The sequence below is a fragment of the Leopardus geoffroyi genome, chromosome A1 (assembly GCF_018350155.1).
Source record: "Leopardus geoffroyi isolate Oge1 chromosome A1, O.geoffroyi_Oge1_pat1.0, whole genome shotgun sequence".
Lineage (NCBI taxonomy): Eukaryota > Metazoa > Chordata > Mammalia > Carnivora > Felidae > Leopardus > Leopardus geoffroyi.
In genome coordinates, this window is record NC_059326.1 from 87,808,055 (window position 1) to 87,827,002 (window position 18,948).

At 58.2% G+C, this 18,948-nt stretch overlaps 1 protein-coding gene across 1 annotated transcript in view; it reads right to left on the bottom strand.

Annotated features, from left to right (window-relative positions):
* The window catches only part of OBSCN (obscurin, cytoskeletal calmodulin and titin-interacting RhoGEF), a 164,583-nt gene that overhangs the window by 40,524 nt on the left and 105,111 nt on the right, over positions 1-18,948 (bottom strand). Inside the window, 14 exon segments of the mRNA XM_045483580.1 lie at positions 3,308-3,586; positions 4,703-4,786; positions 4,789-5,566; positions 6,434-6,807; positions 7,920-8,279; positions 8,395-8,682; positions 8,956-9,231; positions 9,551-9,823; positions 15,482-15,557; positions 16,143-16,339; positions 16,588-16,860; positions 17,299-17,571; positions 17,676-17,942; positions 18,616-18,882. Coding sequence (XP_045339536.1) covers positions 3,308-3,586; positions 4,703-4,786; positions 4,789-5,566; positions 6,434-6,807; positions 7,920-8,279; positions 8,395-8,682; positions 8,956-9,231; positions 9,551-9,823; positions 15,482-15,557; positions 16,143-16,339; positions 16,588-16,860; positions 17,299-17,571; positions 17,676-17,942; positions 18,616-18,882 — 4,065 coding nt within the window.

Below are 18,948 nucleotides of genomic sequence, written 5' to 3' on the forward strand. Positions count from 1 at the left end.
TTTCTGAGGAACCTCCACATGAAAAGATGCTCAACGTCACTCCTTATCAGGGAAATACAAATCAAAACCACACTTAGATTTAATCTCAACTTCTAATGCCACTCGCCCCCAGAACCCTTTGCTTGTTACACACACAAGTTATTGGTCCCTAGCTTATTGGTTTCTTCAGCAAGTTCACCACATATGTAAAACCTTGAGAGCTCAATCAATACAGAGACGAAACCCCTGTTTGGGGCTCTTGTCTCCTCCCGGACATTAGCCTCTCTCATATGCAATTCTGCATCTGCTCTCTTGCTGGACACGAGAGAACTTCAGATTCAAAGTCTGCAACACTCTGGCACTGGATGGTCATGCTGGTCGCACAACATTATGAATATACTACAATCCACTGAATTGCACATTTTTAAACAACAACTTCGATGGTGTGTAAATATCTAAACATTTCAAATCCCAAGAGAAAAGGCAAATTTTGCACAGAGAAACAAAGGTAAGAATGGCATCCTATTTCTCAGGTGGAAACAATGCAAGTTAGTAAACAGTGGAACAGCACCTTTAAAGAATGAAAAAGAGGGAAAAAAAACGTCCTAACAAAAATATCTTCCAGAACCAAAATAGAAATAGATGTTTCTTTCAGGCATACAAAAGCTGAGAGAACTCTAGCATACCCAGACTACAAAAAAGATGCAGAAAGATGTCCCTCAGGCAGAAAGAAAGTGAGAGCAGATGGAAATCCAGATCTACACAGCAGAATGAAATATCTCCTACTGGGTAAACACACAATCTGGTCTCATTCGAGGTAACTGACTTACTGTTGTGTGCAGTTGTGCTGATGATACTGACTCCACATTTGGCCCTACATCTTGTTAGTGTTGCTTGATGATCTCTCCTGGGCCCCTGTGTTCCCGGCCCCTTGGAAACTCATATACAGGTCTTAGAAGTGCCCACCAAAACTGGGATGGGGGAGGTTTGCTTTGGCCTCCCGTGAATCTGTTAGAGATAACCTAGTTTTTCTCAGACCTTATATACCCTTCAGTCTCCAGCAACCGAGGTCGCTTGTGTCATAACTACAGAAGGTGACACTGACACATCCCTTTTCCTTGCCAAGCAGTGTTCCCTACAATGGCTGTACCACTATGTAACCATCGCCCACTGAAGGACAGCTGGGTTGTGACCAGCTGGTCACAGTTGTGACAACTGGTTGTTGAGAATAAGGTTGCTAAGAGCCTTTGGGTACAAGTTTTATTATGAATTTGGGATTTCATTTATCTGGGATAAACACCAAAAACAGCAACTGTTGCATTACATGTTAGCTATGCGGTTGGTTTTGTAACTGACTGCCACCCTCTTTTCCAGATGGAGTGTACCATGTTACATTCCTGCCAGCAATGCATAATCAATCCTGTTTCTCTGCCTCCTCGCCAGCACTGGGTGTTGTCCCTATTTTTTATTTTAGCCATCCTGCTAAGTGTAGAGTGACGTCTCGCTGGGGTTTTGATCAGCATTTCCCTGGTGGCTAATGATGGTGAATATCTTCCATGTTATTTGCCTTCAGGGTGTCTTCTGGTGTGAAACATCTGGACATGTCTTTTGCTCCTGTTCTAACTGGATTTTTAATTTCTTTTTTTTTATTGTTTACTGTTGACCATTCTTTATATACACAGTAAAACTGTGGATTGTGAACAACTTGTTCTGCGAGCATTCCACAAGATGAGCAAACATTTCTAATAAATTTTAACTTGATAAACTGAGCGATGTGTTGCAATATGAGTAGTACGTGACACTGAATGTCACATGATTACAACTGAGCCAATGGTTCTTCTCTCTCTCTTTCTCTCTCACTGCAGGATTGTGGGTGATTGTCTTCTATGCTCAGATGCTCATGCTCAGTCTCAGGCCATGGCATTTCACAGAAATCAGTGGTTTTTCAAAACATTGGAAGGTGCCCACAACTGGCACTTGTGCTTTTTTTTTTTTTTTTTTTTTTTGTCACTTCCAATCACCTATGGACAGCCCTTTGCTTTTCCATACAAGAGTGAGCTTAGGTAGGAATGCTTAGCTTCATTCTAGGTCAGGCTGCCTGGAGATATAGATCATTTCCTCTGCTGCCTTATTGACAGTTACATTCAATACGTGACAAGAGTTTATTAATACTGTAGTGAGGTCAACATCCGTGTGAGTGTATAAAATGGCCCCCATGCAGGAGGTTCCATGGAACCAATAGATAGCAGTGATTCCATTAGTGATAGTGAAGGTTGCCCTACACAATAATCCTCCTCTCCCTTGTCTCCCTTACACAGCCACAAACGTTTTCAGGGTAAGTACATGTTAATTTTTCTTTATATTTTGTATTTTCTTGATTATTTTGCATTATATTACAGTATTGTAATCATTTTTATATGAGTATTTGGGGGCTGTGGAGCAAGTCATCTGAGTTTCTATTGTTTCTTATGGGGAAATTTGCTTTGATATACGAGCACTTTGGATTACAAACATGCTTCCGGAATGAATTATGCTCACAAACCAAAGTTTTCCTGCACATATATTTCATGCTTTCCTTATTTTTATTGGTTTCAGAGGTAGAATTTATTGTATATATTTTTAGATAAAGTCCTTTACTAGATATATGGTTTGCAGATACCTTCTCCCATCCTGTACTCTGACAACCCTCTGCACGGGGTCTTTCTCAGAGCAAACATTCATAACTTTTACCAATTTTCCCTTTTATGGGTGTGCTTAGTATCAAATCTAAGGAGTGTTCTCCTGGATCCTAAATATTTTTCCCTATTTTTTTTCCTGAAACCTTCATAGTTTTGTATTTAACATTTACATATATAGTCCATTTTGAGCTAATTTTTGTATAAAGCCAAGGTCTAATTCTTTGCCTATAAATGTCCCAATGACTCCAGCACTACTTGAGATTCTATCCTTGAATCTGAAATTCTATCCTGCCTCCACTTAATTGCCCTTGCACTTCTGTCAACAATCAAATGGATGTACTTGTCCTGAGGCCCACCAGGAGTCTCGGCATTAGAATACAACATGCCTCCTGGTCCCTTATCACTCGGGAAACTTCCAGGGATTTAAGAACTGTGTGCTAGGAACCCGGAACAAGACCAAGTACATATTTCTTGTTGTGCCATAGCTAACTGCCCAAGTGTGCCGGACACCTCCAAACTGTCCCAGGCCCCTCTCCAGCCTAGGCACCTCCCAAGGAGATAAGGTCTCTGCCCCCACCCCAGCCACAAGATATGAGGCTCCACATCCTGTCCGACCCAAACCAGTGCTCTCTGGGGGCTGCCACACTCACGGTCCACACGGAGCTCTGCCTTGGTGGATGACACACCCATGCTGTTCTCAGCCATGCAGCGGTAGACACCCATGTCTGCAGGCACCACTGCAGTGATGATGAGCTGGTGGCCGCCCTGTTGGTCCTCACTGATCATGTAGTGGTCATCCTCCTCCAGCATCCTGCCGTCCTTGAACCAGCACACAGTGGGCACCGGCTGGCCTGTCACCACACAGTCGAAGCTCACGGGGTACCCGTCCTGCACCTCCTGATTCTGCAGCTCAGTCAGGAACACTGGGGCTGGGAGGGTCAGGCAGGGTATGCAATGAGCTGGCCCCAGGGTCTCCACCAGTTAGCCCAGCTGCCAGCGGCTCAACGTGCATCCAGTTCCCGGCACCCATTCACGTGGGAGTGCTTGCAGACCCCGGGGCTAAACACAATTCTGCGTCTGCCAGCTTCACTCCTGTTCCCTAGGAGGATCCTCTCCTTGCCAGCCTGCATCTCAAGCCACTGAGAAGCCAGAGGGATAGTGGGCAGGAAACAGGTAGGAGGGGCAGGTAAAGAAAGACAGAAGTCTTGTGGGCTGCAAGCATGAGAATGGCCCATAATTGCACAGGGGAGGTTTCCAGACATGAGGCCATGGGGTTATATACCTTCTTTACTCCTAGGGAAACACAAGGGAATGGTGGAGTAGCTTTAAAAGTAATTTTAGTTGCTGGAGCAGAAGATGGGGGCCGTGGAATGCCACCTTTTATACTGGTTTTACCCCAAACCCTCACGGAGCAAACACAAACTCTGGAAAGTCCATATTCCTATACCCACTTCATAGACAACACTGAGGCTCAGAGTGGCTAGCACGTAACAGACAGAGCTGGACTTAAACCGAGCTCTAACCCCAAATTCAGGGCTCCTCCAGCTCAGGCAGCTGCATCCGCAGTGGCCGCAAGCTGGAGCCCAGCCAGCTCCCTGAGTCTTCAGCTGACTCAGGTCACACCGGCCCTGCCCCCACCCCTCCCGGCCCTGCTCCACCCTCCCTTCCAGGCCCCCCTCCTCGCCCTCCCTTCCAGGCCCCGCCCCACCTTCCCTTCCAGGCCCCGCCCCATCCCCATTCTAGGCTCCACCCTTTACCGCCCCAACCCTCCTCATCCCAGGCCCCTCCCCCTTCCAGGCCCCGTCCCCTCTTTTCCCTGCCCCGCCCTCCCTTTCCAGCCCCGCTCCTCCTCTTCCAGGCCCCGCCCTCTCCCTTCCTGTCCTCCCCTTCCAGGCCCTGACCCCGCCTCTCCCCCTTGTCGCCCCTCCCCCTTCCTGGTCCCGCCCCTCCTCTTCCCGCCCTTCCCCTCCAGACCCTGCCCCCACCCCTCCTCCCTTGTCGCCCCTCCCCCTTCCGGCCCCGCCACAGACAGCGCGCAGACTCACCGGCATCTGTGGTCAGCGGCCGGGGCACCACCTCCTGAGCTGCTGCGGGGGCAGGAGCCACCTTGCTGATGCGCATCTCCACCCCCGGGGCCCCTGCTCTGACAGGCTGATGTCCACGCCGATGCCCATGGTGCCAAACATCTCCCGGAAGCAGGTGGCCGCACGGTGGGCCTCAGCAAGCGCCTCGAAGCGAATGTAGACAAAGTGCTCTTCTTCGCGGTACGTCCGCCAGTCCCCCGGCTCCTCCGGCTCCGCCGGGCCCTCGTCTGCGCTCAGGAAGATCTCTTCGTCCGATACTTCGGCCGGGCCCTTGGTGCGGAACAGGCGGTGCAGCCGCCGGGCTGCTCGGCGGAAGGCGTCATCCAGCTCGCCCCCCGAGGAGCTCTCCGCCTCGCTCTCCGTCCCGCTGACTACCACACAGGCGCTGTGGGCCACGTGGCCGAACTTGCTGCTCACCTGGCAGGTGTAGCGGCCAGCGTCTGCACGGCCCAGGCCCGTCACCAGCAGACAGCAAGTGCCGTCCCCAAGCTGGTCGATGTGGTGGTGCCGGCCGTCAGTCAGCTCCACGCCGTCCTTCAGCCAGCGAGCACGCACATCCGCCTTGCTGGACACCACACACTCTAGACGCAGGACATCCCCCACCTGTGCCTCAGTGTCCCCAAACGTGCGGGAGAACACGGGTCCTTCCTGCTGCTTCATCTCTTTGCGGACCTTGTAGCCTTTGAAGGCAGCCTGGATCTTCACCGCTGCCTTGTCCATGGATGGGTCACCCAGGTCTTCAGCCCTCAGGCTTCCCGGGGGTGGGTGAACTGAAGGTGGCTGTTCCTGATGCTTCGGTGGCTTCCCAACTGCAGGGATCCCAAGCTGTGTGCACAGGTAAGGCAGGGAAACTGAGGCCCGTGACGGAGAAAGGACAGTGCAGGGACATACAGGAAGCTGGAAGCAAAGCTCATGTTTCACTTCACCATGCTGCTCTGCCTTCTGCCTGCCTGAAATTGCATAACTTTCACAAAGGCTGGACGCCTTATGACTCCTATTGCCACCGAGAGGCAAGCCCACCCTCCCTGAAATCATTCTAATGGTTACCTGGACAGGGACTGACAGGTTGTGAGGAACACCACAGAGAGACCAGTTTAGCTCTTAACAGCCAGGTGGATGGTGGATGGGAGGATGCATGGGTGGTGGGAGATGGGTGGGTGGATGGTGGATGGATGGGTGAGTGGGTGGGGGATGGTGGATGGATGGGTGGGTAAGTGGTGGATGGATGGATGGATGGATGGATGGTGAATGGTGGATGGGTGGGTGGGGGATGGGTGGGTGAGGGATAGTGGATGGAGGGATGGGTGGGTGGGGGATGTTGGATGGAGGGATGGGTGTGTGGGTGAATGGTGGATGGATGGATGGATGGATGGGTGGTGGATGGGTGGATGGATGGTGAATGATGGATGGGTGGGTGGGGGAATGGTGGATGGGTGGGTGAATGGTGGAAGGATGGATGGATGGATGGATGGTGAATGGTGGATCGATGGATGCACAGATGGGTGGGTTGGTAGTGGATGGATGGATGCATGGACAGAGAATGGATGGCAGATGGGTGGTGAGTGGATAGGTGGTTGTATAAATGGATGTTAGATGAACAGATGTATGGATAATGGAGAAATGGGTGGGCATATGGCTGATGAAGATCTGAGACATCCAGGCCTCTCTTCGAAGGCCACACTGGACACTCACCTTGCCGGCCAGTGGTGAGGTGCTGGGCTTCCCAGCCTTCTTGAGGTAGGTAACCAGGGAGGGAGTGCCTGCCCGGGACTCGTCGTCAGAGCTGGTGTGCGAGAGGTCGGCCTCGCCAGTGCGTGCCAGCTCGTCTGCTGTGGAGTAGTCCTCAGAGAGATCTGGGGCCGCTTCTTCTACCTCCTGCCGCGGGCGTGGTGAACGACCATCCTCCTCGGGCAGCTCACTGATGGAGTCCAGCGTGGGTTCACGGCTCATGCGACGCTTCCGGGCCAGGGCCTCCCACAGCAGGTGCAGGTCACCCTCCTGGGCTGCCTCGGGGGGCAGGCTGGGCTGTGCAGGGGCCTCGTCCTCAGATCCCGTGGTCAGCACCACTAAGAAGGACAGGAGACTGATCAGCAGAGTCGGGACAGACCCTCGACCCCAGGCTGGCCATGGCGGCTGTGTGGTTCCCCTCAGTAGGCCTCTGGCACCTCCCTGGGCCACCAGGGTTTTCTGGAGGTCCAGTCTTTATGAAGTTTCAGAGGCTCTGAACTGCCCTCTCAGCCTCAGCTTCCCCTGCTGAAGCCAGACTTCACCCTACCTTGGGCACCTGCACAGGAGGAGTGAGCCCAGGGGAGCACGGGGCCAGGATCAGTGCAGATGCAGTGGGACAAATAGTGTGAGGGGGTTCAGAGCACAGGGGAAGGTGGTCAGAGTGGGGAAGCTCATAGCGGGGGGTTCAGAGCACAGGGGAGAGGTGGTCAGAGTGGGGAGGCTCATAGTGGGGGGTTCAGAGCACAGGGGAGAGGTGGTCAGAGTGGGGAGGCTCATAGTGGGGGGTTCAGAGCACAGGGGAAGGTGGTCAGAGTGGGAAGGCTCATAGTGGGGGGCTCAGAGCACAGTGGAAGGTGGTCAGAGTGGGGAGGCTCATAGTGGGGGCTTCAGAGCACAGGGGAGATGTGGTCAGAGTGGGGAGGCTTATAGTGGGGGTTTCAGAGCACAGGGGAGAGGTGGTCAGAGTGGGGAGGCTCATAGTGGGGGGCTCAGAGCATAGGGGAGAGGCCATCAGAGTAGGGAGGCTCATAGTGGGGGTTCAGAGCACTAGGTGAAGGTGGTCAGAGTGGGGAGGCTCATAGTGGGGGGTTCAGAGCACAGGGGAATATGGTCAGAGTGGGGACGCTCATAGTGGGAGGACTCAGAGCACAAGAGGTCCCTGTGCATGAGGAGGAGGCTCAGAAGGCAGGGTCCGAGAGCTTAGGGGACCAGCAGTGGGTACCAAGGGATGTGTTGGCCAGGATGTGTTCAGGGAGCAGTGTGGCTTGAGGTACCAGCTCTATGATTTGTGACAAGAGACTCAGCCACACGGGTCTGTGCATCTCCCCACCAGACCTCAGTCTTCTTTGGTGTGAGAGGGGCTCCCCAAGAGGATCAAGGAGCTGATGAAGAGGAGGGGCTGGCTTACCCCCACCCCCACCCCCGCCTTAGCTGGGTCCCAAGGACACACCCTGGAAGGAGGCAGCTGCAGAGGAGGCCGGGTCTCGGGTGAGGCCACAGCGGTACTCCCCCTGGTCCTCCGCTGAGAAGCCCCGGATCACCAGCATCCGCCGCTGACCCTGGCAGAGAACCTGGAAGCGCCCGCTGGGTTGGATGACCTCCGCCCCCTTCAGCCACACCACCTCGCCCGCCTCGGCCACCTCACACTCCAGACACACGTCCTCGCCAGCAGCCACCTGCCGGCTCTCGGGAGCGGGAGGTGTGGGAGCTGGGTGCGCAGGAACCGGGGCCACAGGCACGGGGACTGAAGACACGGGGGCAGGGACCGCAGGCACGGGGGCACTGGCCGCAGGCACTGGCTCCAGGGGCTCTGCCAGAAACAAAGCCACTTCAGAAAGGACGCGCTGGGGCTCTCCAGCTTGGGGAGGTCTGGAGCGCTCCAGGTGGGACTACCACCACCCACCTTAGGAAGGCCAACCACTCACCGAGCTTCACTGTCTGCGGCAGGTGCACGGGCTCCCCAGCCCCCGCTGGGCCCACTGCTGCCACGCGGAAGCGGTAGGTCTCCCCGGGGGCCAGGCCGTCCACCACGCACTCAGGCCCAGGCACCAGCTCATGGCACAGCCGCCACTCGCCTGTGGCCGCCGCCTTCATCTCCACCCTATAGCCGCAGAGACCGCCGCCACCGTCACTTGCAGGCGCCACCCAGGACAGCGTTACCGAACGGCCGCTGCGCGCCACCACCTCTGCGTCCTCTGGAGGGTCTGGGAGGCCTGCGGGGACGGAGCTGGTCAGTGGAGGCTCCCCGTCCGCGCCCGCGGGTGCCCAGCCCTGCCTGCCTGGTTTCTGATCCTGGGGTGAGAAGTGGGCGCTGGCCCGTGAGCCCCTGTACTTGGTGGCCCCGACCGTCTGAGAGCGCAAAGGTCGTGCGCTTCAGAGCCAGGGAGACAGTGTACCCTGAGCCTACCTGGATGGCAGCCTCTGGGGCTGGAACAGCAGAACCCTGGTCGCAACCTGCCTGCCCGCAGGCGGCCCAAACCACCCACCTAGCACGGTGAGCCGCGCGGAGGCCACAGCGTCGCGGGCGGCAAAGGTGACCTCGCCAGCGTGCTGTGGCTGGGCACTGCGCAGCTGCAGGGTGTGGTGGCTGCCGTCGGCGGTGACCGTCCAGTTGCGGTCGTCCGGCTGCACGGCGGCCCCGTTGATGTACCACGTCGCCTCGCCCACCGGCACCGCCTCACTGAGCGTGCAGCTGAAGCGGACCTGCCCACCGGCTCGCACGGCCGCGTCCTGCGGGGACTCCAGTACCTCCAGGCGCCAGCCTGAGGGGGGCCGGGGTATGCGGTGAGCGCGCCGGCCTGGAGGCAGGTCTGGGAAACCTCCCGGCCACGCCAGCCCCGCCCCCCTGCTCCTGGCAGAGAAGGAGGCCCGGCATCTGGCAGGAGGGGTCTCAAAAGACCGACGCCCCCGCCTCCACCGCCAACGTCCTCAGCCCCCAGCCCTGTACCTCCACAGCGGAGGATGCGGTGGGAGGGGTCTCAGAGACCCCACACACCTGCTGAGCGGCAGCCGGTGGGAGGGGTCTCCAGATACACGCCCCCCCCCCCCCGCGAGGCCTCAGCCCCGCCCCGCACCCCTAACCTCTGACTGTGAGGAATGCGGACGTCACCACGTCCCCCGCCAGGAAGGTCACCCGGCAGCTGTCCTGCGGCCGCAGGTTTTTGAGCAGCAGCAGGTGCCGCAGGCCGTTCTCGAAGTAGACCACCTCCACGTTCTCGGAGGTTCGCACAGGCTCATCGTCCAGCAACCAGGTGTGGGCGGCCACCTCGGGGCGGGACAGCTGGCACTCGAACAGCGCCTCGCCGCCTTCGAGTGCGTCCACGTTCTCCAGGCCGCGCACCACTGTGTTCTTGGCTGCGGGGAAGGCGGCGGCTCAGGGTGCGCTGGGGCCTCCTCTGCCCCAGGGCCCCCTGCAGAGTTACGTGGAAGAGCCCACCCCCATTAGAAGGGCTTAAGGGCTGACCAGCATGTGGCCCAGTGGAGGGCAGTGCACAGTGTCCACATGGGGCCACCACGGGGGCCTCTTGAGGCCCTGCCCACTCCCATACCATCACCACGCTGGTAGCTTGCCTTGGCTGGTGGCCAGGGAGGGGGTGCTTCTCCACACCAGACAGGTGAGAAGCCTCACAGGTATTCCCAAAGCTGCCCAGCCCACAGCCAGGCTCAAACCCTGCCCCCAGCAAGAGTTATATGCCCCTGCCCAGGTTGCAGCGTGGGACTCTGAAAATGGCCCCCTTTCTTCCCAATCCTCAGCCAGCGCTATCAGACATGCTGGGCTGCTCCCCTCACTCACAGGGACCAGAGAGACCCCTGCCCTACTTCCCCACCCCTCTCCAGCTCTCTCGTTCGCACAGTACACCAGACTTAATAAGTGGATGTGTGTTTGATGTGTTAAGCCATGAGCTCAGGACTGGGTTTGCCTGGCCCCAACAGCAGCCCAGGCTTACCACCTGCCACGGCCCATTCCCATGATACACCACCTGTACAGCAAGTGATGCCAGTGGGAAGTCTGAGCAACTTCCTGGAGGAGGAAGAATCTCAGGCTGGGCATGACTGAGCTGGGCAGGGCACATGTGAGGCAGGAAAGGAGAACCAGGTGACCCAGGGCTGGTTTGGATGCTGGGAAGGGTGTGACCTTGACCCACATGACTTCAGGAAGCCACTACAGAGCCTGACCTGGGAAATGGGGGATGGGGCAACCACAGCCCCAACTGCTCTCTGGGATACATACCCAACTAGAACCTATTCACAGCCCTAGTGCTCAATCCCAGCTTATCCACAGAGTACACATGCCCTACAGGTAGGGGCATCTGCTCTGGACACGAAGCCCCAGGGAGTGAATGGGGCAGGGCATCTCAGAGCAGACACCCCCAAAGGACCCACCCATGTCCCTCTTCTGGCCACCGTCCCACTCCCGGGCTCCTCATACCACAGACCAGACTTCCCCACATCCCAGCTCCTTTCCTGCCCACATCAGAATCAACAGCACCAATGGGGGTTAGACATCCCAGATGTCAAAGCAGCAGTGAGCCCCTGCCCTTTCTGCTTCTCTGGGCTCCACTGTACCCTACCCATCCCAGATGGTCTCATGCCTCAGCTGCACCCCCACCTCCCTCAGGTCTGGGCTCAAAGGGCAGCCCCTCCCCATAGCTGCTGTCACGTCTAACTTCAGCTCCCAGAGGGACAGCCCCCTGGAGGGAGGGATTGCTGTCTATTCCGAGCTGTGCCTCCCGGGACCAGAAAAAGGTGCTTTAAAAACGTCACTGTTTACAGAACCAGGACCTGCTTGTCCTGGCTTGGATGGCCCTCTCGCTAATGCCTCCAGATCACTCCTCACTGGGCAGTGTTCCGATCTTCCCAACCAGGAACTGGCAGCGGCCAAATGATGTCCCTCCCCTGGGGGCTGCAGTCAACTGCCCCCCCCCACCCCTGGTCCCCCACACAGTATCCTTGCTGTGTGCAGACAGGGACACAGGGCTCCAGTGCCCCACCTAAGATCAGGGACTCAGGGCATGCAGCCCAGTACCCCCCTCCTGTCCCATCAGGCAACTCCAGGAGGAGCAGAGGCCTGCCTGTTGGGGCCCTGTCTTTCCAGCACGGCCACATAATGCTGACTGTCACACCCGCCTCTGCACCAGGAAGGATGGCCCCAACCACGCTGGAGCCGTGCAAGGCCTCACCTTGCACCTGCAGCAGGGCCACCACACTGGTGCCCGCAGCCTCACAAGAATAGATGCCACTGTCGCAGGGCAAGGCCGGCCTGAACAACAGCCTGGCCACGGTCCAGTCCTGCTCTATGATGACACGGCGCCCGTCAGCGCACACCTCCTGCTCGTCCATCTTCCACGTGGCCTGCACAGGCCTCGAGTACTGGCAGAGGAGCTCGGCTGGGCCGCCCTCCTCCACGGCCAGGTCCTGCATGGCACTGACCACCTCCACCGTGGGATCTGTCGGCCGACACCCCGGTCATGTGTCAGCTGGTGCAGCGTGGCTGCACCCCACCCACCCTCTGCTCTCAGCAGCTCAGCAGCAAGCAAGCGGTGTTGGGCGGGGGGGGGGGGGGGGGGGGGGGGTGCTGCGGCAGGAGGAGAACCCATTGCGGCAGCCCAGGGCCCTCCTCATGGGGGAAGCTGTGCCCTCCCTGGGGTAGATGGCACTGGAGGCTTGGCCTCTGTCGGGGCTGGGCCCTTCCTGAACCTTCTGCCTCCCTCCCCAGCCCTGGCCCAGGGCATGCTTTACCTCAGCAGGGGCACAACACCCCTGCTCAGGGTCTATGAACTCTGCTGGGCCCATGGCACCCCCAGGGGCCTCGCCAACCTCGGGGTCCCTGTCCCATCTCAGCCTGCTGAAATCCTACTCAACAACTCATCTGCCCCTTGGACATGGGTGAATGTCTGCACTTATTCCACAGAAGCACCGAGTGAAGCCTTGTTGGCCAGCCATCCTGGAGGACTGGACACCCCACTGTCATCCTCCCCAAAGATGGATCTTTCCCAGATGGTCACAGGACCCCAACTGAGCCCACAGCAAGGGAAGCAGTGGTGAGCAGGGACAGAGCAGGCCAGGCCCAGGACCAGGAAGGGGGCTCTCACTCCCCAGCTGCCCTCTGGGCAAGCACCTGAGGGATAGACAGCCACAGAATGGTGACCAGGCAGGAAGCCAGGCCTGGCGCCCCACAGGGAGGTGGGCATGGGGTTGGCTTCACCTCTCCCCAGCCTGTCCTCCTCCTTCACAAATCGGGACAGCAGACCTCCCACCATGCCTGCCCATGGCACACACAGAGCAATGCCCAGCTCAAGTCCTGGGGCCAGCCCTGGACCTGGCACCCTGGGAGCCCGCAGCAAGCGTTCAGGGTCAGCAGGTACAGAAGCGTCAGCTCAGGGCAGGGTCCCATTGGCCAATACCTTTGACCAACAACTTGGCCGTGGAAACCAGGGGCCCTGCACGGTAGGTGATGGTGCCTGAGTCAGCAACCCCCAGGCCCGAGAGTGTGAGGGAGTGGAAGGTCCCGTCACGCACGGAGATAGCACTCTGAGGACCATCCTGCAGCAGGGTGCCATCGAGCCACCAGCGGGCCTCCGGCCCCCCTGCACGGGACACCTCACAGGAGAATGTGGCCACCTCCCCCGCAAAGACGTCCACGTTCTGCAAGCCACGTACCAGGCGTGGTACTGCCTCTGTGCAAGAGGGCAAAAGGAGGGGGTCTGGGCACCCTGGGTCTGTGGAGCCAACCTGGGGTCTGCAGAGGCTGCCTTGGGGCTGAGACAAGAGGTCCACCCAGGCCAGCTGACCCACCTTGCTTGCAGAATGAGACAGAAACCACCCACAGCAAGCCCATGGGAGGGCAGCTTAGCCCCCTGTACCCAACACCCCCATTGGGACATGTCCTGTTTCACCACAGGACACTGGTCACCTGCATCCATGCCCTTTTCAGGAGACAGAGCAGACAAGCCCTAAGGCTCCAATCCTTGGGGGGTGGGTGTGGGGTGGGAAGAAGTCATGGGGCCCCCTGCTCTCATAAAGTGCGGGATCTCCCTTGGGAAGTAAGACTGCCATCCCTGGGCGTTTGGAAGTAGATGTTTCTCCTGTCCCCAGAGGTCCATTTACCCAGACGTGCCCCAAGGTCCTTCCAGCCCTCAGATTCTGGGGCCCTAATGTTGCATGGCAACTGACCCTTGCCCTGTCACACAGTGGGGCTTGAACCCAGGGGCTTCCCAGATGCAGACGATGCCTGCTGTGTACCCCTGTACCCACCATGGCTGGGCCCTCCTGCAGAAGACCCCCCATACCCTTCCCAGGGTACACCATTGATATTCCAGCCCCCACCTTCCCTCCTATCCTCTCCCAAAAGTGCACACCTGACCATGTCCCCACCCTACTGCATCATCTCCCCATTCTTGTCTCCCAACAGAGCTCCCAAGCTTGTCCATATACCACCTACCAGGACACCCATTTGTACCCCACCCCCATGCTCATGGCCCTCCCATAAGACCATGGCCAGGTATCTTTACATCAGTCAGCACACTTCAACTGGGGACACCAGGCCAAGAGGGGCCAAGGCATAGCCCTCAGTGGGACCTATAAGGCTCAATCCACTCCCACGCTGCCCCCTCACAGACACCCACTCTTAAGGACACACAGGCCCTTCCTGGACCCACCTGGATCACAATACCCAGGATACTTCTCCTCTCCCATCACTCAGCTGGAGGGCACTGCACTCTGGTGCCTTTCTCAGCCCCACAGTTCACAGAGCTGACTGCATCTGTCCACCCTCTCAAGATCTGGGCTGGTGGGGCACCTGAGACTCAGGACACACTCCATCTCTATGTCTAACTCTACCAGCAGATTGGGGACTCCCTGATGGCACAGCTTCAGGCCCTCTCCAGGTAGAGGCATGTAGGATAGATTGATGCCGGGTGGATGGATGGATGTCCATGGATGGATGGTGGGTGAACAGATGGATGGTAAGTGAACAGATGGATGATAGGTGGTAGATGGATGAGTGGATGGATAATGGATGAACAGATGGACAGTAAATGAAGAGATGGATGGTGGACAGATAGATGAGCAGTAGATAGATGGATGAATGAAGGATGGTTGGATGAATGGTGGATGCATAAATGTTGGGTGGGTAGATGAGCAGATAAACGGATGATAAATGGACAAAAAGACAGGTGGTGAATGTGTAATGGATGAATGTGTAGATGAATGATAGATGGTGGATGGATGAATCATGGATGAATAGATGGTAGATAGATAGATGAGCAAATATGTAAGTGGATGGTGATTGGACAGATGGATGGGTGGTGGATGGAAGAGTAGATGGACAACAGATGGATAGATGGATGGTAAATGGAAGGATGGATGGATGGATAGTAGGTGGGTGAATGGTAGATGAATGGATAAGCATATAGGTAAACAGATGATACATGGACAAAAACATGGGTGGTGAACGTGTAGTGGATGGACATGTAGATGAATGATGGATGGTGGATGCATGGGGCCAGCTTGACAACCAGGAGTAAGACAGCACAGGAGAAGCTCTCAGGGTCAGGCACTCAGAGAGATGACCAACTCTGGGGACAAAGTATAACCCAAGTTGAAGGTCTTTAGGTCCTCCCTACATGCCTGGGACCTTGTATGCTGTTGTATAAAACCACATGTGTCACTTGGAAACCTGTGGATGTGCAGGCATGTATCAATGTAGACATGATTATCTACATGGCACACACAGGCGTGTGCCACAAGAGTAGACATTCACAGGGGAGAAATCACAAAGGCCCAGGCCCACATCTCCCTCCTGTGGACAGCACTAATCCAATACTGGGATCCCCCACACACTATCCTTCTGGTGTGTGACTTTAGCCATCAAGGGGTGGACGGTCACCATCCCAAGGTAAGATCACCTCTGGAAGGCATGGGCTTCTGGCCACACCACTGCCAACAGCTCCCCAACTAAGGAAATACAGACATCCGCAAGCAAGGGGCTGGTTAGGAAAGGGGGCTGCCCACCTGTGACCTTCAGCTGGGCTTCTGAGCTACATGAGCCCACTTGGAAGCTGATGGTTCCCGCATCTTCCAGGGTCACCTGAAGGAGAGAGGGGGTCTATTCCATCTCTGCAGGCCTCCAGCCAGGTCCAAATGGAGTGGGAACCTCCCCTCCACTCCCCAGGGAGCACCATGGCTGGCCCCCAACCAGGTCTGAATGGAGTGGGAGCTTCCCCCCCGCCCCACTCCCCAGGGAGCACCATGGCTGGCCCCCAAACAGGTCCGAATGGAGTGGGAGCCTTTCCCCCCACTCCCCAGAAAGCACCATGGCTGGCCCCCAACCAGGTGCGAATGGAGTGGGAACCTCCCCCCGGCCATTACCCAGAGAGCACCCCAGCTGGCTCCCAGCCAGGTCTTAATGGAGTGGGAGCGTTCCTCCCCACTCCCCAGGGAGCACTGTGGCTGGCTCCCAGCCAGGTCCAAATGGAGTAGGAGCCTTCTCCCCCAGTCCCCAGGGAGCAACCCGGCTGGCCCCCAGCCAGGTCTGAATGGAGTGGTAATCTATCCCCCCCCCCACTCCCCAGGGAGCACCGTGGCTGGGCCCCAGCCAGGTCTGAATGGAATGGGAGACTTCCCCCCACTCCCCAGGGATCACCATGAATGGGGCAGCACCCAGAGAAGCCACCTTGTGCAGGGTGAGCAGATGCAGTGTGCCATGCTCCACGGTGATGTCATTCATCTCATTGGCCTGCAGGGGCACCCCTCCCAGGGCCCAGCGGGCCTCCTGGCCGCAGGCCCTGGATAGCTGGCACCGGAAGTGGGCGTCCTGGCCCTCACTGAGCTGTACATCCTGCAGGGGCTCCAGGATGCTCACATCAGGGACTGCACAGCGGACACACAGTGTGGGCCTCAGCATCCAGGATGCCACCGCCCACTGTCAGGGGTGCCTCCCAGCACCCCATCCCACTTCCTGAACACAAGCATGTGGGGCACCCCTCCATCACACCTCCACTGTCCCCAAGTCACCCCTCACAGGGCCGCCTCCCCACCCGTCCCTCAGACCCGGGGGCAGGGACCCTGGCATTTGTCTCTGGCATACAGAGGGCTTGAGCTTGTGTGGCACCCGTTACCTCGGACAGTGAGCTGGGCAGAGGATGTGTGGGCGCCCACGTGGAAGGAGACAGTGCCCGCATCCTCAGGGGTCACGCCCTTCAGCCGCAGCGTGTGGGTGCGGCCACCCCGCACGGCCAGCTCTGTCACCTCGTTGTTCTGTAGTGGCAGGCCCTGGAGGTGCCACTCCACAGCCATGGCCCCAGCCCGTGACACCTCACAACTGAACTCCACCTCCCCGTCGACCTGCACCTCGGCATCCTCCAGCCCCCGAACAATGGTCACCTCAGGCTCTGGGGGGTGTAGGCGATGGGGTCCCTTTACCAGCCACACCAGTGCACCAGGCCCACCTCCCACTCCCCTCCTCCAGCAAGTCTTCTTAAACATCCTCCCACTCTCCCCCTGCCACAGCCTCTATTTGCTACGCACAACCTTTGCCTCCATGACACTTAAGTCTGGGCACTCAGAAGAAGCAGAGGGGTTGTGGGGTGGGGGGCTGCCTCTGTCCACCCCCACCCTGTGGCCAACCCCAGCAGGGAGGCAAGCCCTTCAGGAAGTCCCAGGACATGCTGTCCCCCTGCATGCTGGGGCCACCCACACCAGAGTGAGCAGAAAGGAGAAGAGCCTGTAACTGCAAAGGCCTCAGAGCCACGTCCAGAGGGGCGCTTGGCCCTAGTGGGTGCCAGGCCAAGTGTTCCCCCGGGGAAGTGGGTGTGGCATGGATGGCTCACCTTTGACCATGACAGAAGCCATGGTTTTCTGACCACCGGCCATGCAGACGTACTCGCCCGTGTCCTTGGCCTCCAGCCCATGGATCAGCAGCTCGCACATGGTCCCCACACGCCGTATCTCATACTTGGGACTCACATGCAGCTCCACACCCTCCTTGAGCCACTGCACTGGGACTCTAGGCTCTGCCTCACTCAGCTGGCAGCGTAGCCGGGCCACACTGCCGGCCTCCTGCTCCATGCTCTGCAGCTCCATCTGGAATGTGGGCCTAGGGGCTGGGGGGCCAGGGAGGGGTGCTTAGGGCTGGTGAGCACAGTGCCCACTGCTCCCAGGGTGGGGGTGAGACCCCAGGGAGGGCAGGAGCCGCTGAGCAGCTCACCTCGGACAGAGAGGTTGGCCGTGCTCTGCGCGTGGCCCGTGTCACAGGTATAGTGGCCAGCATCCTCCTGCTCAGTGCGGTGCACCCACAGCTCGGCAGCCCTTCCCTCCTGCACCATCTGGTACTTGGCACAAGGGAAGAGCTGCAGGGAGTCCTTGCGCCACTCCACACTAGCACCCTCTTGGCTCAGCTCACAGCGCAGGTGGGCAGTGGCACCTTCATCCACCTCCTGGGCCTGCAGCTCCCGGAGAAAGCGCACCGGTGCAGCTACAGGGAAGCAGGGCAGCGTGAGGGCAGGTGCAGGGGCAGCTATGGGAGTGCAGGGAGACCACAGGGGTGCAGCTATGGAAGCACAGGGAGACACCACAGGGGTGCAGTTATGGGAGTGCAGGGGGAGACCATGGGGGTGCAGTTATGGGAGTGCAGAGAGACCACGGGTACACCTATGGGGTGCAGGGGAACCAAGGGTGCAGCTATAGGAGTGCAGGGGGACCAAGGGTGCAGCTATGGGGTGCAGGGAGACCACGGGTACAGCTATGGGGTGCAGGGGGACCATGAGGGTGCAGCTATGGGAGTGCAGGTAGAGACCACGGGGGTGCAGCTAAGGGAGTGCAGGGAGAGACCACAGGAGTGCAGCTGTGGAGTGCAGGGAGACCACAGGGGCACAGCTGTGGGGATTAGGGAGAAAGTGAGGGCAAGACCCAGGGTTCCCACAAGGGTGCATGGGGGAACCACAGGGGTGTGGCTGCAGGGGGTAGGGGTAACCTCAGGGGCTCAGCTACCAGGGTAGGAATCATGGGGGCTGAGGCTCCTGCCAGGCCTGATATGTTTACAGGAGCCCCTATCCCCCAAGGGACTCCCAGGGAGGCGCTGCATCCCAGAGGCCCAGCCCAAAGCACAAGGGACTTGCCCCTGGGACAGGTGTTGCCTTGGGGCCCACCTGTAACGGTGAGGGTAGCACTGGTGGCCTGGGGTCCACAGGCACAAGTGTACTCGCCCGCGTCCTCTCTGCGCAGGTCCCACAGCACGAGCTCCGCAGTGTAGCCCCACTGCCGAGGCTCCCAGCGCCCATCAGCCTGCAGCTCCAGGCCACCCTTGCTCCAGACCACAGCAGCATTGGGCTGGGAAAGCTCACACCGCAGTGTGGCCGAGGCACCCTCCTCAGCCTGCACGCTCCTGAGTGGCTCTCTGAATACCACCTGTGGGGCTGCAGGGAAGCGGTGCAGAGGGGGGACACAGTCAGCCCAAGAGGGGAGCACCCACACCCAACTGG